Raw genomic sequence first — 25305 nt, forward strand, 5'->3', positions numbered from 1 at the left:
ATTCTCTAGATTTAGTGATAAGAAAATTACTGCCATTTACTACCTACATATTTAAATTTCTTGAATCTGTGGGTTTACAGTTTTAATCAAATTTGAAAAAAATTTCACTTTTATTTCCTCAGATACTTTTCTGAACTGAAACATCCCTACCATGCCCCCATCCCCAATATACACTCCTTCTGGGACTCCAATTACACATATATTAGGGTCACTGAAGTTGTCTTATGTTTCACAGATGCTATTTTCATTAAAAATTTTTCTTTTCCTCTGAGTTTCATTTTGGATCATATTCATTGCCATAGTCTTTAAATACACTAATCCTGCAAGTTTAATCTGCTATTAATCCAATCCAGTGCATTCTTCTTTTCAGACACTGTAGTGTTCATTTCCAGAAGTTTGACTTGGATCTTTTTTATGTCTTCAATGCTTCTACTTACCTTTTGAACATATAGAATACATTTAGAATCCGCCTGCAATGCAGGAGACTTGGGTTCAATCCCTGGGTTGGGAAGATCCCCTGGAGAAGAGAAAGGCTATCCACTTCAGTATTCTGGCCTGGAGAATTCCATGGACTGTATAGTCCATGAGGTTGCAAAGAGTCAGACACAACTGAGCAACTTTCATTTACATTTATGGTCTTCTAATTCCATTATCTATGTCAATTCTGGATCAGTTTTGATTGAAGGAGTATTCTCACTAATGAACATATTTTTCCTACTTCTTTGTATATGCCTGGTAATCATTCATTGTATGCCAGACATTATGAATTTTACACGGCTGGGTGCTGGGTATTTTTGTGTATTACTGAACTTTGTCTGGAATGCATTTAAGTTATTTTGCAATAATTTGATGCTTTCAAGACTTGCTCTTACGGTTTGTGAGTTGGGTTGAGAGTAGAGTTCAGTCCATCTTGGATACTCTACTCAGTGCCTCGTGAATTACAAATGCTTCTAATCCGGCTGGTGAGAACAGACACTATTCCTGGTCCTCTCGGACTGCCTGGCACTGGTTTCCTCCTGGCCCTCTGTGATCGTTCTTTCCTCAGCTTTGGGTAGTCTCCTCATAAGCGTGCACAGAATAGCTGAGAGGAGCTCTCTCTAGACACCAGGGCTCTCTGTCTGTGTCACTCTCTGCTCTCCAGTATGCTGTCCTGTGAACTCTATCCACGCTGGTCTCCCTGACTCAGTTTCATCCTGACTCAGAAAGTCTGCAGGGCTCTTCCAAAGTTCTCCTTCCTTGTGCTGCAGCCAGGAAACTCCCTCAAAAAAAATTAGTTGGGATAATTGTAAGGCTTACTTTGTCTGTTTCCTTTTTCTAGGAATCACTTTTCTTTGCCATCTAATTTCAAGTATCTTGGAAACCATTATTTCGCATTTTTTTGTTTTTATGTGTGCATGAATTCAGTACATTACTACTTTATCTTGGCTGAAAGCCAAAGTGCCACATTTGAATAAACTTTTGTGAGCTGTTCTGAATTTTAAAAGCAGAGGACTAGGCATTTCTCTATAAAAGTATGAACTAAAGTTAGTCTAAAAATTCTTTCTATAGGTATATAGGTCCTGATAGCTTTTTTTTTTTCATTCTGATTGTAGTTCTATAGTTTCCTATAGTATAGGAAAAAATACTCTACCTCACATCTACAATACATTTTTGAAATAATGTAATTATCCTACACATCTACTGTCTATTTAATATGCAGTTTTCTATAATTATATATTTTATAAAAATAGATGATTTTTTTAATGGAATGAAAAAGTAATAGCACAAAGCCAGGAAAGACTCTTATCCTCTCATTCTATTACGGTAAAAAAATGTACAATGTGAAAATGTCAAAAGTTCATATATGTGTAATAGATTCGTGATTATAAATTCTATAGGACCCAAATACAGATTCACCGTATATGGTTGCAACTATGCCAGACTCAACTCAACTCTCCACAAAATCCATCACCTTTAATATACCTGAAACTTCTCCCTTCAAGTTTTATCACCTTTCTAAGAAGCGATGCACTTGCCAAAATTGCTCTTTGGTTCAGAGGTACAAGGAATGTCAAATCTGAAGTTACATGCTCGAAATAAGTTTTCCCACTTTATGAATTAGTCTGGCACAAAATCCTTACTGATTTTCTGCACTATAAGATCTACTGGCTTAGGATCACCATCAGTGAGGGTCAGAGTGATTCTGAAAGCCTAAGTAAGAGTTTTTAGTCATTCCTGAGTGGACAGATACAATCTAACTGTGGAAAGGTCTGTAAAAATGGGAGGTTACAAGTGCAGGTGGTATTAGTCACAGTCATCTGCCCAGGGAAAGAGCTGTGGCAAGACAATGGGGACCACAAAGTGAAAAGCAGAAGCCGTGGCTGGGTGTGGCTACGAGCTGTGGGTCCCTAGACAGAAAAGAGAATGAGGCAGGTAAGCAAAGAGTTGACACTTCAAGAAAAAAGTCCAAGAATTAGACAAAACTAAAATCAGAAAGGTAGATCCAAGTGAAAGTAATAGGCGAAAGATCATATTTGGTTCCTGAAACAGAATTTTCATGATCAACTGCCAGAGGGAATAGCCAGGCTGATTCTGAAAATAAGCCACCAGAAGTATTACAAATCTGGGTAAGAAAACTGTTCTTAAAAGTGCTCTTTGATGAGACACTGCTCTGGGTAGGATACACAATACTTGCTGTCCTCTCTAACAAGCAGTCTGTGTTTCCTCTTACAGGTGGCTCACAGCGAGGCCTCGCTTCCTAGTAGTGAACGCCTAGCCTGTCTCCTGCTGCTCTGATGTGCCTGTGTACACTGAGGCTCACTTGACATTAGTTAAAACTTTAATAAAACAGATTAGAGTGGTTAATTCTGAAGCAGATTTGGTTAGTATCAATAGTTTCATCTGTAGGAAGATGATACACGAAACGAAACCATGGCAGCATGAAAGAGTCAATGTTATCTCCTCAAATAATTAACAGAAAATGACTGGCAGAGGGTTGTTCTTTCAAAGTCTCCACTTTGCTTTGAAAATCATCCTGGGTAATCAGCTGAATCAGGGCTAATATATATTATCTAGGCTGTGTACTACATATATTTGAATGGCACCTCTTGGAGTTGTGCAAAGTGGAATCAATCTCTAAAATTAATTTAAACTTTAGATTACACTAACTGAACTGCTTAACATTTTAGTTATAAATAACACCATCAAACTTAACTGTAATCAAACTGTCCTCAGATTAATTTAAAAACACTAAATATTTTCAATTTTCTCTCAAAGCCTTCAATCACATACTATAATATCCATTTTTCTAAATGTTTCACTTGATAGTTTCCTAAATGCAAAGACAATCTAAGACAGAAAAACATGAAAAAAGTTATGCATATTTTTCTAAACAATTAAGTATAATATCTTTCATTTCCTCAAATATTCAAAATTCTATCTTTATATAAATGTACAAAAAAATATTGAAAATGAAGCTTTGGGGACTCTGCTTTAAAAGTAAGGAAAAACATCACTGGAACATTCAAATGGAAAATCAACACACGGATTAATTTTCTGCAACTTGTAAACTCAAATCTTTTGGTATTCTTTTCCTATAACAGTGTATTTCTTTCTGGATACAAGGTACTTGAGGTCAACTTAGCCCCTTCTCTGACTCCTCAGTTTCCTAAGCTTACATTTTCTGTCTTTATCCTACCCCACCAGCTCTCCTTATTCTTGAAATGCTCAGTTTTGACTGTTCAGGGCTTTAACATTAAGACTCCTTAATGGAAATATTAATGCAATAGTAATAGCATTAAGGGCTTTATTTTCTCATATACATGGAGGATGGTTACAAGGCAACTAGAAGTATAAAGTATCTTTCATCAGCAAAGTTAAGAACTTTCAGGGAGTAACACAAACTTACGTATTTCTTCCACAACTTGTGGGTCACATTCTCTGTATTTTTCTACTTCAGCCTTTAGCTGTTCCCTTTGGTCTCGAAGTGAAGAAAGCTCTTTTGCTAGCATAGTTCGCTCTTCCTGCATTCAAAATAACATTATGTCCAATAAGACAAACAAAATGCCATGTTGTAAGATTATACATTTTACAAACATTTTTATCTTATTTCTCATAACTGATATTAATTGGGCTTTTGACAACATTAATATTAGTATATACACATACATACATATATTCACAGTATAAGAACAAACTCAATTCTCATTTTTCTCTGCAATCTCCAATTATCTTATGTATATGTTAACTGAATGGAAACTCAAAGATGATTGTTATTACATAATAGTTGTCATTTGTCATTACATGACAAATGGTAATTTTTTGGAGAGTTTCACAAGATTGTGTATACACACACACACACACACACACACACACTATATATATGTATGTAAATTTTATGGCAACATCAGACAGTATAAAGTTTTCCTTAAAAAAAAAGTGTTCTAGATAATTTTCTAGTCTTCAAGAATGATTAACTTTAAAAAATATTTAAAGATATCAGAAACAATAGAACTGTGACCTCCCATCACTTTCCTTTAAAGGTAAACCAAAATAAAACTTTGAAACAAAAAATTATCCAATAAACAGTATTTGAAATTTCTAGCCACAGTTTTCATTAACAGGTAGAAGTCACAGTGCTGTTAGTATTCAGTTTATGTGTGTGAAAAATAAGCCCAAACCAAAAGCAAACACTGGAAAAGGTTATGGTATAGAATTATAGGATAAGTGTTACTCGCTCAGTCGTGCCCGACTCTTGGCGACCCCATGTACTATAGCCGACCAGGCTCCTCCGTCCACGAGATTTTCAGGGCAAGGATACTGGAGTGAGTTGCCATTTCCTTCTCCAATTATAGGATAAGTTTGAGGCAAAATTAAATAGAGTTCAAGGTCTCTAATGGGACTCGTTTAAGGTTCCTTGCTAGCTTGTATTTTTGTACTTGTATTTTTCTACTTTTGCCTTCAGTTGCTCTCTTTGGCTCCTTTTCCTAGCATCGATGCAACAGAATGCATGTACAGAGCTCTGATGTAGCAGAGTCCAATAGAACTCTGCAATAATAGAAATGTTCTAGATCTGTGTTCTCCAGTGCAGGAAACATTAACCACATGGGGCTACTAAGTACATGAAATGTGACTCTTATTACTGAGAAACCAAATTTAATTGTATTTAATTTTAACTGTTTAGCTGTTCAAAAGTAAACAGCTATATATGATTAAGGTAGGCTATATTAGCACAGTTTAGGAGTGATTTAAAATAACCACAAGATATGCTGATCATTATTTGCTATAAATGCCCAAATCATACATAATCCTCAATGAAAAATGAGAGGAGAAAAAGCTAAGGAAGCCAGGTGAAGCAAGTGCTGAGTGTCTATGTGAATACAGGGACAGCTCTCTGGATATCCTGAACTGGGAGCCGTCCCAGACTGGTTATTAGCAACAAGACCTTTGCCACATCACTTAACCTTTTTGTGCTTTCAGTTCCTCAAATGTAAAAACGAAGACGGTAATAGAGGCCACCTTCTTGGACTACTGGCAAAATTCAATACAGAAAATGCCTTTGGAACAGCACCTGCCTGGCTCACAGTAAGCAGAATATATATGACAGCTATGTCTTCTTCACTGTCATTGTCAGCAGTATCATCATCACCAGGAATACTACCTAATAGGTAGAAAAAGCTTCCAGCTATTTCTGAAAACTCCTGACTAGCGAACTCAGGATGAACGTAAGGGTCCATCTTTCTGGGAGCCACTCTGAACTCCCATTACTACAATCTGATAGCTGTAGGCACCAACCAGGTTTGCCAGTGGTTTCCCCTAGTTTCAGTGGTTAAAGTGGACTGGGTAATCTCAGCAGCCTGACTATTATGGGCATGAGTATGTCACCGTTAGTTGAAGGTGCTTCTATAGGTTATTGCCAAATCAAAGGAAAAAAACCACGACTGAATTTTAAAAAGTGGCACTTGTTGCCAAATGAAGAAATAAAACTTTCAGGTTGTGTCCAGAACTCACCTTCCCTTAAATATTCTTTAGCAATTACCATTCTCCAATTCCTATCCGTGGCTGTGCTGACTACTCACATGAAAGAATATACATAAAATAACTTTGAAAAGCATAAAGCCATGTAAATCTGTGATGTATTCTTCTGTACAATGTGACCAGTTTTTGAGTGTCTTTCACAACAAGTGGTACAGAGGCTGCTATGAAGGGCTTAGAGGTTCATGTTGATCTTCAACATTTTTTCAAGTCATAAGTTCAAACTTGAGATAATGATAAAACTAAAAAGTAAAGTGATTTTAAAAAACCCCTAATATAATACTTTATTTTTTTTAATTTAAATTTATTTATTTTAATTAGAGGCTAATTACTTTACAATATTGTATTGGTTTTGCCATACATCAACATGAAAAAAAACCCTAATATAATACTTTAGAGAACACTGTACTTTAAAAAATAAAACAGGTCAATATTCATTTAAAAATATTACAAGACCAAAAGGACCCTATATTGACAGTTTTCAATTGGTTCTGTGCCAAGACTTAAAAATCCCAACTCTTAAAAATTTACATTAACATTTATACAGGGCTTACTTTGTGCCAGGCTCTCTTCTAAGTGCTTTGCAAATATTAGCTAGCTTAATCAAACAATAACTCAATGAAGCAGATTTTATTATTCCCCATTTTACAACTGAGAAAACGGAGCAGAGAGAGTTTAGGAGACGAAAACCCAGGCAGTCTGGCTCCGGGGTTTGTGTTTCTTTGCTACACTGCCGTATATAATACAATAATAAAAAATCTAGGTTCACAGTCAGCGGGTCAGGTCAAATGTTCACAGCCTTTGCTGGGACTTGCTTCTTTTCTAGTAGGAACAGCATCCTCCTCACAGGAAGCACTATTGCTTTCATTACGCTTAGAACCGACATTATTAAAGAATATACAGATAGACACTTACCGTTTCATGTCTGCCAACTTTAGCTTTCTCGATGCTTTTCTGTAGGTTTGCATACTTTTGGTTTCCCTCAGATAACTATAAAATTGAAACAAAGAAAATGGCTTGCTAAGATCAACTGGCTTAACATAAAGTTTATGAATCAAAAAGACAAAATAAGATTTGCCTTCAGCCCAAGTCAGCATAACAAAAAATGTCAAAGACTACTTGGGAACTGACTTCTCTAACTTGAAGAAAAGCAAGTACTATGAATCACTAGGGCAGACTGAAAAAGTTTAAAATATTTCTTCTTATCCTATACAAAAAAAATGAATATGTTATCAATCTTTTCAGTCTTCATTCATCAGATTCCCTGCCTCCATCACAAACAACCTGAAGTATATTAAAATTTTAATTTGAAAGTTCAAAAAAATCTTGTTTTATATAAATTCTCTCTTCAAATTTCATTTCACTTCAGACTAAAGTCTTTTTGAAACACTCTGTTTCTTATAGACTGGTAGTACTGTGACCTGTTTCACTAATAGAGAGTCAAAAATGAAACTATTCTTAATTATTCTTCTTAAATAAGGTACTTTATGAGGAATTATACACTAAGTTCTTAGACGAGAAAAATCTATCAGACAAACGTACTGCCAATTTGGGCTTCCCCAGTAGCTCAGTTGGTGAAGAATCACCTGCAATGCAGGAGACCCTGGTTTGATCCCTGGGTCAGGAAGATCCCCTGGAGAAGGGATAGGCTACACACCCCAGTATTCATGGGCTTCCTTGGTGGCTCAGATGGTAAAGAATCCATCTGCAATGCGGGAGACCTGGGTTCAATCCCTGGGTTGGGAAGATCCCCAGGACGAAGGTATGGCAACCCACTCCAGTACTCTTGCATAGAGAATTCCCATTGACAGAGGAGCCTGGCAGGCTATGGTCCATGGAGTCACAAAGAGCTGAACATGACTAAGCACAGCACAGCATTGCCAATATTACACGTTTTAGATATCTTAAAAGTAACCAGTTTAAACATACAAGCTTAGAAAGTAGTAAGTTATATTGAAAATGGATTAAATAACACAAGCATAAAGAGACCTTAGACATAGAATATTCATTAGCATGTGGTTGAGCCCACACCAAAAGGGATTGGTTAATTTCAGAACATTGCTTCCCGTCTCAATTTTATTAATCTCACCTGGGCCCCAAACTAAATAAATAATCACGGGAAATTCTCTACCACATCTTTTGCGGTAAACTAGTTAGAAATCTTAGACTCATTGATTGGGTGAAAGTGAAAGTTGCTCAGTTGTGTCTGACTCTTTGCGACCCCCTGGACTCTACAGTCCATGGAATTCTCTAGGCCAGAATACTGGAGTGGGTAGCCTTTCCCTTCTCCAGGGGATCTTCCCAACCCAGGGATCGAACTCTGGTCTCCCACACTGCAGGCCGATTCTTTACCAGCTGAGCCACAAGGGAAGCCCCTTGGGTAAGGGCTTTCTTAAAATATATTCTACTCTTCATTCACTCTTAAGTTATAAACATTTGGAAAATAATTAACAAACGGAAGAGTAATTTCTTTTGGCTGATTGTAAAAAAAACTGATCTTTCACAATATGACTTCGTTATATGTAGAGAGGGTGAATCATACTTAGATACCCTTTTTTGCTTAAAAATCACAAACAGTATCTTCAAAAAGTTGGTAGCTTTACCCTGACTTTAAGAAATCTTCCACTTCTCAATATGTACAAAGGGAATATTGTTAGTATTCATTTGGCTGTCTAGTCCCTGATTCTGATCCATAGCACGAGCAAGATCCATCTGTGATGACAAGAGGACATCACCACCAAACCAGTTATACCTCTTCTAGAGAGAGTAATTATCTTCCTAAGTTGAAATACAAAAATCTGCTGTAGAGTTAAGAGCCAAAATAAGCTTTAAAGCCCTAAATTTAGCAAGACCTTGTTCTTTAAAACAAGAGTTCTCATTTATAAAATAACACCATGTTTAAAATGTTAATATTCCACCCTGAAGGACCCACCTGAAATAATTTAGTAAATGCATGTAATATATACATTTAGGAGTATTTTCCAATGAAAAAATACATGTAGGTATTAGCACAACATTTTTATATTACAAATGTTTAAAAACTAACCAGATAGGTAGATGTTACTCCCTAAATGAAGAACTATGTAAAAATAAGCCAATAATTAATGGACATATTAATATATGTTCATTAATTATATTCATTATAATTAATGAATTATATATGTTCATTAATTAATTATATTAATGAAATGTCTCCCAGATATTGTATGTCTGCTTGTAATTATTTACAATTTAAAAGCTTTTGAAAGAGAGCTAATTCAGGAATTTCTTAACTCTGAAAATAATCTTACGTATTTTAGATGTGATTTCATGATTTGTCACTTTAACTATCTCTGTTAAATGATGGTATCAAATGAGAAGCTTCTGCTAATTATCCTAAGCACTGAAACAGTTTGGTTCAACTTAGTAGGGAAGGAATCTTGGCTCTATGTTTATTTCCTAAAATCTCAATTGCTCGAAACAATGAAAGCAACTTCTGTGTGGCAGCCCATGCTATCCGTTTCTCATCTACACACCTCTTAGAAGCAATATTGCCATAGTTCCTAACACATACCTTGGAATTAAACCAAATCTAGGCCTTCAGTGATTAAGAGCCAAGATTTCAGCCACTGTAGATATTATCTAAACCAGTAGTCCTAAACTTGAGTGCACATCAGGGTCACCCAAAGGACGTGTTAAAGCCCAGGCTGCTGGGCGCCCCCTCTCGCTTTGAACAGAAGAGGTCTAGGGCAGAGCCTAACAATGTGCATTTCTAACATGCTCCCAGGCGATGGGATGCTGACGCTTCCGATTAGGGGCATCACACTTTTGAGAACTACTAACTACTACAGAAATCTGTTTTTTTTTTTTTTGCAGTAACAAACCCAACTAAAATACACAAGATATTAATATATGGGAGAATATTACCTAGTTCATCAGCAACAATGATTTAATGCTAAGCACTGTAGTCTGAACCAGAAACAAAGTATCTCAGTATTTGTCACTGAGAGAAACACAAAAGTCTACATTCACAAAATTAGAAAAAGAAGTGCTATTCTATAATGAGAAAAAATATTCACCACAGGACTCCTTTAAAGAGCAAACTCTCTTGACATATTTCTGTAACATAAAACAAGAACTAACTACATACTATAACAACCTACTTCCAACTTTCACTAAAGCAAATAACTTCTAAAACCGAAGTAACTCAGAGAAAACAGCAGCAGCAGCAACAACAAAAATGACTTATAATTAGTAAGAACAGGATTTCATCTTTAGACTTGAGGAAGGATCTGACAATGCTTCTCTTTTAACACATTCCAGTCCACCTATACAGACTCTGAGGCTTCAGAGACATAATGCCAATGTTTTCTAAAGGGCTAATTCACTGCCTGGACGAACAGAAAGATTGATTCAAGCTGGCTGCATTGGAATTCTGATTTGCTCCTTTTTAGAAATAAAATTTCAAAGCTTTTGAAAGAAATACAGAAGCCCTCATAGGTGGGAAAGAATGTCAAAGGAGGTTGGGGAAAAAAGGTAACAGTAAAAGAAACCAGGTAAGTCTACTGCTTTATCAAAACTCATGCACAATATGGTATGGAAAAAAGAGGTTCTATGTCTTGTTTCTCCTCAAAAAAAAAAAAAAAGAGCGCCAGTATAATTTAAGATTTTATATATTTAAAAAGTCTCATTAGTGTATCTGGGGCTCCTCAGGTGGCGTTGGTGGTAAAGAACCCGCCTGCCAATGCAGGAGATGTAAGAGACTCAGGTTCAATCCTTGGGTCGGACAGATACCCTGGAGGAGGGCATGGGAACCCACTCCAGTATTCTTGGCTGGAGAATCCGAGAAGCCTTGCAAGGCTACAGTAAATAGAGTTGCAGAGTCAGATACGACTGAAGCGACTTAGCACACACACATATGGTGTATCTACAATTTTAAAATTAAGATGATATTCCATTTAGGAATCAATCATAACAAAATAATGAGTAATATAAAAATGAATTTATATATAAAGAAGGGGGTTATGTAATTGTCTTAACAATAGAGAAATATTAAATTGCTATTTCATGGTATTGATGTGTCACAATTATGTAGCCAAAGTAAACATTTTAGAAGAACTTTTAATGACACCAATATAGAGTTTTAAAAAAGCTGGAAACAAAACTGTCAATACATTTGAGAGACTGTGTGCTGCGCTTAGTCGCTCAGTCAGGTCGGACTCTGTGACCCCATGGACTAGCCTGCCAGGCACCTCTGTCCTTGGGGATTCTCCAGGTAAGAATACCGGAGTGAGTTGCCATGATCTTCTCAACCCAGGGATTGAACGCAGGTCTCCCACATCGCAGGCAGATTCTTTACTGTCTGAGACACCAGGGAAGCCCTTTGAGAGACTATGTATGATCCAAAAACCAACCCCCCAGAATAAAAACCTGTAAGAAAATGCACAAAACTTGAAAATGTTATCTTTGTACTGTGAAACATAAAATTTCCTATATTGTGATCATATTTATTATTTTAGAAATCCTTTTCCTGGGTAAGGGGGTAGGAGAAGAAAGGAATAGGTGAGGGAGATTAAGAGGTACAAACTTCCAGTTGCAAAATAAATGACTCACGGGTATGAAATGTACAGTGTGTGGAATGCAGTCAGTCACTGTACTACGTCTGTAAGGTGACATATCCTGACTATACTTACCATGGTGATCAGTTTGAAATGTACAGAAATATAGAATCACAATGTTGTGTAACAGGAACCAACAAAGTATCAGTTCAGTTCAGTCGATCAGTCCTGTCCAACTCTGCGACCCCATGAATCACAGCACGCCAGGCCTCCCTGTCCATCACCAACTCCTGGATTTCACTCAGACTCACGTCCATTGAGTCAGTGATGCCATCCAGCCATCTCATCCTCTGTCGTCCCCTTCTCCTCCTGCCCCCAATCCCTCCCAGCATCAGAGTCTTTTCCAATGAGTCAACTCTTCACATGAGGTGGCCAAAGTACTGGAGTTTCAGCTTTAGCATCATTCCTTCCAAAGAAATCCCAGGGCTGATCTCCTTCAGAATGGACTGGTTGGATCTCCTTGCAGTCCAAGGGACTCTCAAGAGTCTTCTCCAACACCACAGTTCAAAAGCATCAATTCTTCAGCACTCAGCCTTCTTCACAGTCCAACTCTCACATCCATACATGACCACAGAAAAACCATAGCCTTGACTAGACGGACCTTTGTTGGGAAAGTAATGTCTCTGCTTTTGAATATGCTATCTAGGTTGGTCATAACTTTCCTTCCAAGGAGTAAGCGTCTTTTAATTTCATGGCTGCAGTCACCATCTGCAGTGATTTTGGAGCCCCCCCCGCCCAAAAAAGGTCTGACACTGTTTCCCCATCTATTTGCCATGAAGTGATGGGATCAGATGCCATGATCTTCGTTTTCTGAATGTTGAGCTTTAGGCCAACTTTTTCACTTTCCACTTTCACTTTCATCAAGAGGCTTTTCAGTTCCTTTTCACTTTCTGCCATAAGGGTGGTGTCATCTGCATATCTGAGGTTATTGATATTTCTCCTGGCAATCTTGATTCCAGCTTGTGTTTCTTCCAGTCCAGCATTTCTCAACAAAGTATAGTGACTCATAGAAAAAGACCAAATTTGTGGTTACCAGAGACGGGGGTATGTGGGGGGAATTGGATGAGGGCAGTCAAAAGGTACACACTTTTAAAAAAATTAATTCATTTATTTTAATTGGAGACTAATTACTTTACAATATTGTGGTGGTTTTTGCCTTACATCTACATGAATCAGCCACGGGTGCACGTGTCTCCCCATCCTGAACCCCCCAGTCTGTTCCCTACGTCTGAAAAGATACACACTTCTAGTTATTATTTGTACCAGGGATATAATGCACAACATGATAAATACAATTAGCAATGTGTATGTTACATATGAAAGTTAAGACAGTAAATCCTAGGAATTCTCATCCAAAAAAATTTTTTTTCTATTTCTTTGGTATCTATAGGAGACGATGAATATTCACTAAATTTATTGTGGTAATCACTGCATGATGTATGTTAATCAAATCATTATGCTGTACACTTTAAATTTATATAGTTATGCCAACCATATCTCAATAAAACTAAAAGAAAAATTACTTTCCTATTATAAGCAATATATGAATATATTTTCAAGATATTAAAATGAGTTTTTTTAAAAAAAGACTCAAACATCGTAGTACTCAACAAAGTCAATAGGCTGCTTCTTACAAAACTTTAATCATATGATCCAGCAACAGCATTCCTTGAGATTTACCCAAGAATTTCATTCCTTTTAAAGACTAAATAAATATTCCACTTTTGTACATAACACATTTTGTTTATCGATTCACCTGGTGATTAACCTTTGGGTTGTTTCCACCTTTTCACTACTGTGAATAACACTGCTCTGAACACTGTTACACCCGAGACCTCTTCCTGTTTTTAGTTCTTTGGGGGTATACACTTTGAAGTGGAACTGCTGGGTTATATGGTAATTCTGTTTAACTTTCTGGGGAAACACCATACTGTTTTCCATGACGACTTCACCATTTTACATTCCCATCAGCAATGCACAAGGTTCAATTTCTCCAACACTTAGCATTTTTTCTTTTTCATCACAGCTATCCTAATGGGTGTGACATGAATGCTGAACGTTTGTTCATTTTTGTCCTTCACCAACTGTATAAAACAAGTTTACTCTCTGTGGGTTTCCCCAAAATGGATACTGGCAATAGCTTAAAAGAATGATAATCTGATGGCTGAAAAATGACATTCCATTATTGTTTAAATTTGTATGTCTTTGATTTTCAAGATTTAGCATCTCTTCATATGTCTAGTCGGAGAAGGCAATGGTACCCCACTCCAGTACTCTTGCCTGGAAAATCCCATGGATGGAGGAGCCTGGTAGGCTGTAATCCATGGGGTCGCTAAGAGTCGGACACGACTGAGCGACTTCCTTTTCACTTTTCACTTTCAGGCATTGGAGAAGGAAATGGCAACCCACTCCAGTGTTCTTGCCTGGAGAATCCCAAGGACGGGGGAGCCTGGTGGGCTTCCGTCTCTGGGGTCACACAGAGTCGGATACGACTGAAGCGACTTAGCAGCATATGTCTAGTGATTATGTAAATGTATTTCTTCACTGACTTCGTTAATACTGTCCTACGACCATTATTTCATTGCATTGTTTACCCTTTTCTCATGTATTTTTAGGGACTGTCTATATGTAGAAGATGGTAATTACTTGGTTAGAAATGTTTAACTTTTAATGTTATGTTCCAATATGCAAATTTTTATTATTTGTGCAAATGCATCAACTTTTTGGCTTTTAGATTCTGCGTCTTGCTTTGAAAAGCCTCTCAAACTAATACTGTACAAATACTTTCCTCCTATTATTATATTCTTTTGATCTTTCACTCTTTAAAAGGCCTCTGGTTTATTCTGGAAAAGGGCTGGGGTAGGGCTCTAACTTTAATTCATTTCAATGGATACCCAATTATCCCTACACCTTACTGAACAGTCTGGCCTTTTCCCTCAGAATTGATAAAGATGTATTGCATCTTTATCATCAAGTAGACAGGTATACAAAAGCCTGCTTATAGCTTCTTTGTATGGCTATACTTCTCTGTCTATTCTTACACAAGTAATAAGTTTTAAAAAATATTTATTTGGCTGTGTCAAGGCTTAGTGGCGGCACGCGAGATCTTTTGTTAGCCTGGTTAGGCTCTCCAGTTGTGGTGCAAGGACTCAAAAGTTGCAGCATGCACAGGCTTGGTTTCTCCACGGCTTGTGGGATCTTAGTTTCCTGACCAGGGATGGGACCCTCATCCCCCACCGTGAGATGGACTCTTAACCACTGGACCACCAGGGAAGTCTTGCAAGTTTTAGTTACTACAGTATTATATACTGATATCTGATAGGGAAAATCCTACCCCATTGTTCTTCCTTTCTAAAATACTTTCTTGGTCCTTCTTCTTAGTATTTACTTACGTATTTATTTGGCTGTGCCAGGTCTTGGCTGCGGTACGCAGGATTCTAGTCTTCATCAAGGCATAAGGGATCTTTTTAGTTGTGCAAACTCTCAGTTGTGCGTGTGGGCTATAGTTCTCTGAGCAGGGAGTGAACCGGGCCCCCTGTATTGGGAGCGTGGAGCCCCAGCCACTGGACCACCAGGGGAGTCCCTCTCAGTCCTTCTTGCAGTTTCCTTACTATATGAATATGAGAATTAGCCACAAAAATCTAGTAGGATTCTGGCTACTGTAACATATAAATGATATATAATAAATTGACATTTTTATAGCTGAGTTTAGTCATTCATGAATATGCTGCTCCTTTAGTCAAGAGTTCTTTCGTGTCCTTCAGTAGAGTTCTGCAAACTTCACGACTGTCTTGCCCATTTCTGGTTAGGGTTTAATACTGGTTTTGGTGCTGAGGGACAGGCAATTACCCTAGGCCTAAGCCTACCATTGTAAGCAATGTTCTTTGCCACCGTGGTTGATTTCAAGTGTTAAATTTGGATAAGATCAGAGTCTTGTTCAATGACTGTGGTGAACAATTTTCTCCTGCCCTCTGGATTGTAATCCGCATAGCTACAAGGAAGCAAACGGTCCACGTTACTGCTGGCAGCCCTCTTGTAACCATGAAGAAAGCCAGCGTGAGGAAAAAGGCATTATACAAGAGGCCAAACCAAGAGAAACAGAGTCAGACTCCAGGGAAATACGTTTACGTATGCTCTACCTTTGAAATATTTTAATTTAAATGAGACATAGCATCAAAAGTGCCATTACTGCTCATACCAAGTCAACCCGGGATTTCTACCTTCACTACAGTACACATTTTAACTATTACAGTAGATAGTGCTTTAACAATAGCCTGTTTCATATAGTGCTGACCAGCTATGACAGCTGTGAAATATTTTGGAAGACATCAAACGTCAACATTCTTATTCCTCTGTGCTGGGAATATATGCTGGGAATATGAGTAGAATAAAGTAATGTATGCCAGGAAGGCTCTTCATTCAGTAAACATTTATGAAATGCTCAATGTACATATGGTTACAGTAATATTGGCTCAAACCTTTCCACTGAATACAGTAACAAATAACTCAAGGCATGGATGAGCACTGAATGTTAAATATTTTTGAAATATTTTCTTTATGCTACAAGACAATGCTCATTAAAAGGTAACACTCTCTGAAGCTAGTAAAAATACAGCAGATTAATATTCCACTTAACCAAGAGATCAAACTTCCAGCAGTGCAACCCTGTGGAACACACTTCAGAACCTGAGAAAAGTATAGCAGGAATCCTAAATAACGGACACAGAAAAAACAGGGGAATACCAACAGGAAAGCAACATAAGGGGAAAGTGAAGCCACTCAGTAAGTACATGCTTGAGGAGAACTCTGACACGCACACGTAGCACCTGATGAGGAGATCACGATGAACGTTACAGTGTAAAAAACAAACTGCTGGAGCAGTGCACAGCAAGCGGGATTAGCATTCCTTCAAGGAGAAATATCAGGAATCTGTTCAGTCAGTCAGAGAACTAAAGAAATTATAAGGAAAAAAAGGTAAGATGACTTGAAAACTATTGCAAATGAACTATTTTTAAATTCTAGAGTCTTTGTGTGGATCACAATAAACTGTGGAAAATTCTGAAAGAGATGGGAATACCACACCACCTGACCTGCCTCTCGAGAAATCTGTATGCAGGTCAGGAAGCAACAGTTAGAACTGGACATGGAACAACAGACTGGCTCCAAATAGGAAAAGGAGTTCGTCAAGGCTGTATATTGTCACCCTGCTTATTTAACTTATATGCAGAGTACATCATGAGAAACGCTGGGCTGGAAGAAACACAAGCTGGAATCAAGATTGCCGGGAGAAATATCAATTACCTCAGATACGCAGATGACACCACCCTTATGGCAGAAAGTGAAGAGGAACTAAAAAGCCTCTTGATGAAAGTGAAAGAGGAGAGTGAAAAAGTTGGCTTAAAGCTCAACATTCAGAAAACGAAGATCATGGCATCCAGTCCCATCACTTCATGGCAAAAAGATGGGGAAACAGTGGAAACAGTGTCAGACTTTATTTTTCTGGGCTCCAAAATTATTGCAGATAGTGACTGTAGCCATGAAATTAAAAGACGCTTACTCCTTGGAAGGAAAGTTATGACCAACCTAGATAGCATATTCAAAAGCAGAGACATTACTTTCCCAACAAAGGTCCGTCTAGTCAAGGCTATGGTTTTTCTGTGGTCATGTATGGATGTGACAGTTGGATTGTGAAGAAGGCTGAGCGCTGAATTGATGCTTTTGAACTGTGGTGTTGGAGAAGACTCTTGAGAGTCCCTTGGACTGCAAGGAGATCCAACCAGTCCATTCTGAAGGAGATCAGCCCTGGGATTTCTTTGGAAGGAATGATGCTAAAGCTGAAACTCCAGTACTATGGCCACCTCATGTGAAGAGTTGACTCATTGGAAAAGACTCTGATGCTGGGAGGGATTGGGGGCAGGAGGAGAAGGGGAAGACAGAGGATGAGATGGCTGGATGGCATCACTGACTCGATGGACGTGAGTCTGAGTGAACTCTGGGAGTTGGTGATGGACAGGGAGGTCTGGCGTGCTGCGATTCATGGGGTCGCAAAGAGTTGGACACAACTGAGTGACTGAACTGAACTGAACTGAGGAAGCAATAAAAATATAAAGAAGTAGTTAAGAGAAACAGATGATAAGGAGGTCCAACGAAGCCTTAAGTCATGAGAGTTAAGTCAGAAATTGTGACTACAGTCAAAGCCTTATACAGAATCCAACTGGAAGTCAGTCAGATATTTTGAAAGCCAAAGACATGCAAAATCCAATTGATACTGAGAGGGAAATTAGATACAGTTATGGAGGATTATAGACTCTTTAAACATGAGAACTGGGCTCTAATATGACAAACACAGAACTGAGGACTAAGCATGAGGGCTACTAATTGTCTACCAACTCCCATTATTTCTTAGTAATAGGACCTCAGACAATAGTGAAAATAAATAAGGAATTATTGTCTGTCAGTGCCATCAGCAAGAATATGTCCTAGATAGAGAGTCTCTGTTAAGAAATCCATCTTAAGGCTTCCCTGGTGGCTCAGTGGTGAAGAATCCACCTGCCAATGCAGGAGACACAGGTCTGATCCCTGATCTGAGAGGATCCCACACATCAGGGCAGCTAAGCCCGTGTGCCACAGCTGTTAAGCCAGTGCTCTAGAGCTCAGGAGCTGCAACTACTGAGCCCATGCACCCTAGAGCCTGTGCACCACAACAACAGGAGCCACTGCGTGAGAAGCCGCACACCACAAGTAAAGGGTAGCCCCTACTCTCTGTAATTAGAGAAAAGCCCGCTCAGCAGGGAAGACCCAGCACAACCAAAAATAAACATTTAGGTTGGTGCAAAAGTACTGCCATTTTGCATTGTTGAAGTTTGCTGTTTGATATTGAAATACATTCTTAAACAAATGTGGTTATGTTATATATCATTTTTTTTGTTTGTTTGTTTTTAATTTTATTTTATTTTTAAACTTTACATAATTGTATTAGTTTTGCCAAATATCAAAATGAATCCGCCACAGGTATACATGTGTTCCCCATCCTGAACCCTCCTCCCTCCTCCCTCCCCATACCATCCCTCTGGGTCGTCCCCATGCACTAGCCCCAAACATCCAGTATCGTTCATCGAACCTGGACTGGCATCTCGTTTCATACATGATATTTTACATGTTTCAATGCCATTCTCCCAAATCTTCCCACCCTCTCCCTCTCCCACAGAGTCCATAAGATTGTTCCATACATCAGTGTCTCTTTTGCTGTCTCGTACACAGGGTTATTGTTATATATATCATTTTAATGAGCATTTCTTGCTTTATATTTTTATGCTAATGACTTACTACTTCCTGTTTACTTCATATTTATTTTAGACTAGAGAAATGATGTTAAGGCAAAAGGCAAATTTGAGTGATTTTCTTATTCGCATTTTCTTATTGTAGTTCGAGAAGTTTTGCAGAGGAGATGAGAGCCTTGAAGATGAGAAGCACGGTGGCCAGCCACTGGAAGCTGACAATGACTAACTGAGAGGATCATCAAAGCTGATCCTCCTACAAGTACATAAGAAGTTGCTGAAGAAGTCAGCATCAACCATTCTACGGTCGTTCGGCATTTGAAGCAAATTGGAAAGGTGAGAAAGTTCAGTAAGTGGGTGCCTGCCTCATGAACTGACTGAAAATAAAAAAAATCATTGTTTAGAAGTGTCTTCTCTTATGCTATGCAACAACAACGAACCATTTCTCAATCGGATTGTGACATGCGATGAAAAGAGATTTTATACAACAACCACCGACAACCAGCCTGAAGCTCCAAAGCACTTCCCAGAGCCAAACTTGCACCAAAAAAAGGTCATGGCCACTGTTTGGTGGTCTGCTACCTGTCTGATCCACTATCGCTTTCTGAATCCCAGCAAAACCATTACATCTGAGAAGTATGCTCAGCAAACTGATGAGGATGTATCAAAAACCACAATGCCTGCAGCCAGCACTGGTCAACAGAAAGGGCGAACTCTTCTCTAAAACAACGCCCGATCACACGTCATACAGACAACGCTTCAAAAACCGAATGAATTAGGCTATGAAGTTTTGCCTCACCTGGCACATTTACCTGACCTCTTGCCAACTGACTGCCACTTCTTAAAGCATTTCAACAACTTTTGCAAGGAAAATGCTTTCACAACCAGCAGGAGGGAGAAAATGCTTTCCAAGAGTTTGCTGAATCCCGAGACACAGATTTTTATGCTACAGGAATAACAAACTTAATCTCATTGGCAAAAATGTACTGATTGTAATGGTTCTTATTTTGATGATTTAAAATTCATGGTCTGAAATTGCAATTACTTTTTCACCAACCTAAATAAATAAATAAAATAAAAAGGATATCTTAAAAAAAAAATCCATTTGGGAAGAAAACTCAAAATCTACTTGGAAGGCCAACCCTTTAATTATCTGGAATGACAGAACTGTTTAACAAGTTAATTTTTTAAATCAAGGGGAGATTTTAAATTAATTATAAAGATGAGTAGATTTGTATTATTAATATTTTTGTGATAAGAAATAACCTATACATATTTTGCACTGCATTTTGCATAACCTGGCTTGATTTAGCCAGTAAAGAATCAGCCTGCAATGCAGGAGACCTGGGTTCGATCTGTGGGTCAGGTCAATCTCCTGGAGAAGGGAATGGAAACCCACTCCACTATTCTTGCCTGGAGAATCTCATAGACAGAGGGGCTGTGCAGGCTACAGTCCATGGGGTCACAAAGGGTTGGACATGACTAAGCATGCATGCATTTTGCACTGTACTCATAGGGTAAAACTACAGATGCAACCTAATTCCTCCCCACAACTGCCAATACTTCAGTGAGGGAAGTGCTTCCTTTGCCAGTAAACGAAGAATTGAGAGTCCCATGAATTTTTGATCACTCTTAATCAAGATCTACAATTTTTTTAGGTTGGCAAACAAAGCCTTAATTCAGAAATGAGAATGTCTAACATAACAATCAACACTTCAACTCTTGATTTAAAGCTAAGACTTTTCAGCAACCACAGGCTGCCAGTGGGTTTTACCAGAAAGGGTGCATTGTCCTTCTCTCTCTCCTAGTCTAGAGTTTCTGTCCTCCCTTCAGTCCAGTGACTGCAGTTTCTGCCTCCTGTCCTCCACCTCTACCCAGCCTGGAGAAGGGGAGAGAGAACAGAACAGGTAAAGGGAACTAGAAATACCATATTTAGGTAGCAGTAAGATGCCTCGGTGCTCTTGGGCCTGACATGTCTGCTAGGTCCTTGCATGGCTGTGCTGCTGGGTTCTTTGCCAGCTTCTCTGCTGGCTTTCCCTATCTGTAACTTCCATGATGCAGGAGACACACTCCAGGGAGACTGGACAACATTTCCCCTTCACCGACCCCCTTCTCTAGCTTGCCTTGCACTCCCTTCCAGCTTGATTTTTAGATTCATGACACACACACACACACACACAGTCTCTCTCTCTCTCTCTCCCTCCCTCCATGGAGGGTATCAATGCCCTCTGGAACAGAATGTAATGTGCCTCCCAATGGGCTCCTGTTCTCTCACTTTTGAGAGTCGGTTTAAATAGAGTCCATGGGGACACTCATGTATGCAACAAGCTCCAGAATTGCTGGCCCATACTTTTATATAATAACTGACAGAATCTACCAATAGATCTACATAGATGTTAAAATCAGCAAAATTACTTTTACATAAGGAATAACTTATTTTCCTAGTTTTTCAAGAGTATTGGGAAATGATATGCTCACATTTCAGTTCTAACATTTATGAATTCCTCTTGTGAGAATTAAGACTGTCCACTATTCAAATTGCTAATAAAAATGTTACTTAAATACTATTTAAAATGTTTTGATCCAGTAAGTTTTTCAGTGTAAGTAATTTAATTTCATTAGAATCTACCCATCAAAAATATAACAAGTTACCTGCTTAGAAGCACTAAAGTGCTTAAGTTCAAGTTTCTATTTAACTTAAATATAATTAACAAATTTAAAGCTTTAAATTTCTTTCTAGGCCAGGTTATAATAAACTTCACATAAAACTTATAAAGCCAAAGAAAAAGTCATGAGACAACACTGCTGAGAAATAGTGAGGAGAACGTAGCTGCCCATAAAGGCTTTTCTCTTCTGAAAAGAAAGATGCTCTTTTCTTTCTATTTCTGCCTTGTATACTGGAAAGATTTAAGAGAACTTGGATTTTAAAGGGCTAAAAAAGCAAATGAAAGCTGCTTCTTCCATAGTCTAAGCAGTTCCAGCAGAATGAAGAGGGCAACCTAACACATTTGGATGGTAGCCTAACTCAAGAGCCGAGAGCAGTCAACCACACTAAGATTTGTGGCAAGTTTAAGTGTTAGAAATTTTTGAAAAAGTAGAAGGTATTTAACTTTAAAAATTATAATAATTAAAAAAAATTTAAATTGAGGTTTGTTTTTTTTTGCATCCAATCTAAATTTTTACCAAAGTTATAGACTAGGAAATTTATGGTTATAATTAAACATAAATACTACGGAACCCAAACAAAGCCCTATATTTGAATCTGATTAAATGCAAGCCTGGAAGTTTGAACCCATGCCCTTTGGTCAAGTAAGAACCACACTTTAAACGAAAAAAGCACCCCACTGATAGAGCTATTTTTGTGAAACTTCCAAATACATAAAACAGCCAGAAACATTATAAATGTTGAAATACCAAAATGTACAAAACACTGATGTAGTTTCTGAAGGCAAAACAAGACAAATAAAATCAGGGCTATCCCAGGAAGCTGAGGATCCGCATGTCTTTGACACTGCCGCCGCCTGGTGGCATGACATCAACAGTGCAGCTCCAGTTTTTTGTGGAATAAACCTTTTCCAGGTTGGTTGATTCGGGGAGAAAACAGTTATGAATGAGAATGGCTGTTCCAGACGTGCAATTCATATGAAGCACAGAAGAATGTTTGGGGTATGGTACAGGGAATTCTATAGCTCTGGAGTCAGGCTTCTCAAACCCATCCAGCAAGTAGCTCCAACAGCCAAGGAGAATAACTAACAGGGACAGTTCAGAAGCTACCTGCTTTGAAGCTACCAGCCCAGAGCTATCTGCTACAAAGGTGTTCAACAGCACTGAAACTAGGCGATGCTTTATTGATGTATGCATTCATTCAAGATTTGTCTCTCTGCATCTCAGTAACTGCATTTACATGCTGGGGATAAAATATGGTTAAGATATTCCTGCTCTCAGAATGTCTGCCATGGTAACAGAGCACATAGACTTCGTTCTACAAAAGAAATGTACGTAAGACAGTCAAAGCACAAAGGAGTAATCAACTCAGCTGAGGAGGGGATAAAAACTTCCCAGAAGAAAAGACTTCTGATGTAAGTCTTAAATATCTCTGGTTAATGGACAGCTTGAAGTTTGTTAGCAGACAAGCAAAAAGAGCTAGTCAGGTGCAGCGTGTGAAAACACAAGATATGAAATGAGCAGAGTTGTAAACAATTAGGTTAGCTGGCGTGCAGGGTTGGAGAAGGCAAACAGCAGGTTATTAGGCTGGCCAGTGGCAGGAGCCAGATTATAGAGAGCCTTAAAGTCAGGCTGTGGAATCTAGACTTGTTATTTAGAGACAGGAAACTATCCAAAGGGCATTTAAAACACTACTATAGCACATAAATGAAAGTAAAGACTAGTAACAGGGAGACCAGTAAAGACTACATCAGGTCTCTGGTTTGGATGACTAAGTAGACTGTAGTTTCAGAATCTACAAGACACAGAGGGACAGGTTTGGGTAAAGAAGTGAGTCCTGAACGTACTGAATGTGGGCTGCCGATCAGCCACTCAAGCAGAGATGTCTAGTAAGTAGCCGAACACATACACAGGTGTGGAGTTCAGTGCAGAGGCATAGTCAGGAGATGAAAACCAGGGACTCAGAAGTATACAGGAGGCAACGGAAGCCACAAGAGTAGAGGCCTCCCAGAAGAGTGTGCAGAGCGAGGGACCGGAACTGAGGACGAAAGGCTAGGGTCCAGTCTGGCGGTCCTTAGTATGTCAACAGTGGTTGCCTGGATTTGAGGTTTCCCCCTCATGTCAAAACATTTTACAGAAAACATGTACTTACTTAAGATGTGGCTACAAAAACTAGCTAAAATCTCATGAATGATACTTGTAAATAGCAATTCTTAAAAAATGAGACTCTAATGGAAAGAATAATCCTTTGTTATAATTAGGGAGATTAGAGTATTATTTTTAAAACCTAGATTTATATCAACTAAAGTAAGTTAGTACTAGTTATTTCACATCAATTTTGAAAAGCTCTTATTGGTGTCAGAGACTTCCCTGGCTCAGACGGTAAAGTGTCTGTCTGCCTACAGTGCGGGAGACCTGAGTTCAATCCCTGGGTCAGGAAGATCCTCTGGAGCAGGAAATGGCAACCCACTCCAGTACTCTTGCCTGGAAAATACCATGGATGGAGGAGTGCTGTAGGCTACAGTCCATGCAGTTGCAAAGAGTTGGACACGACTGAGTGACTTCACTTATTGGTGTCATATAAATCTCCAGTTTAAAAAAAATGGGGAAAAATAATTCAAAATGCAATGAGGAACAGAAATAAATAAAACAGAGACAAATCAATAAAACTAAGAGCTGGTGCACTGAAGAGATAAACAAAACTGATAAACCTTTCGCCAGACTCATCAAGAAGAGATGACTCAAATTCAGAAATGAAAAAGAAGTTACAACTGAAACCACAGAAATACAAAAGATCCTAAGAGATAATTATATGCCAGTAATATGGGCAAGCTAGAAACATAAAATCTCCCAAGACTGAATCAGGGAAAAATAGAAAATATATAGAGATCATTTACCAGTACTAAAATTAAATCAGTTTAAAAGAAAAGGAAAATTTCCAACAAGCAAAAGTTCAGGTTTCATTGGGGAGTTCAACCAAGTAAAGAAGAATTAATGCCTAGATCTCTCAAACTATGCTAACGAGGAAGGAACACTTCTGAACTCATTCTGTGAAGTTAGCAATACCCTTATACCAAAACCAAAGACCACACACACAAAAAATTACAGGACAATATCACGGATGAACATAGATGCAAAAATCCTCATCAAAATATTAGCAAATAGAATTTGAATTTGACAATACATTAATAGGATCATATACCATGATCAAGTAGGAGTTATTCTAGGAATGCAAGGATGGTTCAATATACACAACTCAGTCAATGTGATATACAATCTTAACAACCTGAAGAATAAAAATCATATGATTACCTCAGCATGTACAAAAAAAGCTTTTGGCAAAATTTGACATTCATTTATGATTATAAAAACTCTCAACAAAGTGGATATAGAGGAAACATAGCTCAACATAATATAGGCCATTAATGACAAACCTACAGATAACATCACACTTAATGGTGATAAGTTGAAAGCATTTCCTTCAAGATCAGGAACAAGACAACAATGTCCACTTTCACAACTTTTACTCAACACAATATTGGAAGTACTAGCCACAGCAGTCAGTCAAGAAAAAGAATCCAAATTGGAAAGAAGTAACACTGTCACTGCAGTAGACATGACACAATATTAAAAAAAAATCTCAAAAACTCTACCAAAAACTGTTAGAATAAAATAACTCACTAAAGCTGCAGGATACAAAATCAGCATAAAGATTCTATTGTGTTTCTATGTTGCTGGTATTGTTTAGTCACTAA

General features: G+C 38.2%; 1 protein-coding gene across 3 annotated transcripts in view; it reads right to left on the reverse strand.

The window, feature by feature from the left end:
- The window catches only part of MND1 (meiotic nuclear divisions 1), a 79155-nt gene that overhangs the window by 16730 nt on the left and 37120 nt on the right, over positions 1-25305 (reverse strand). For all 3 annotated transcript variants that reach the window (XM_061383950.1, XM_061383951.1, XM_061383949.1), the window contains 2 exons: positions 6928-7002; positions 3887-4001 (listed from right to left, as the gene is read on the reverse strand). In XM_061383950.1, the coding sequence (XP_061239934.1) occupies positions 3887-4001; positions 6928-7002 (190 nt within the window). The remainder of the gene's footprint in view (positions 1-3886; positions 4002-6927; positions 7003-25305) is intronic.

This window comes from Bos javanicus, chromosome 17 (genome assembly GCF_032452875.1).
Source record: "Bos javanicus breed banteng chromosome 17, ARS-OSU_banteng_1.0, whole genome shotgun sequence".
In the NCBI taxonomy this organism is placed as follows: domain Eukaryota; kingdom Metazoa; phylum Chordata; class Mammalia; order Artiodactyla; family Bovidae; genus Bos; species Bos javanicus.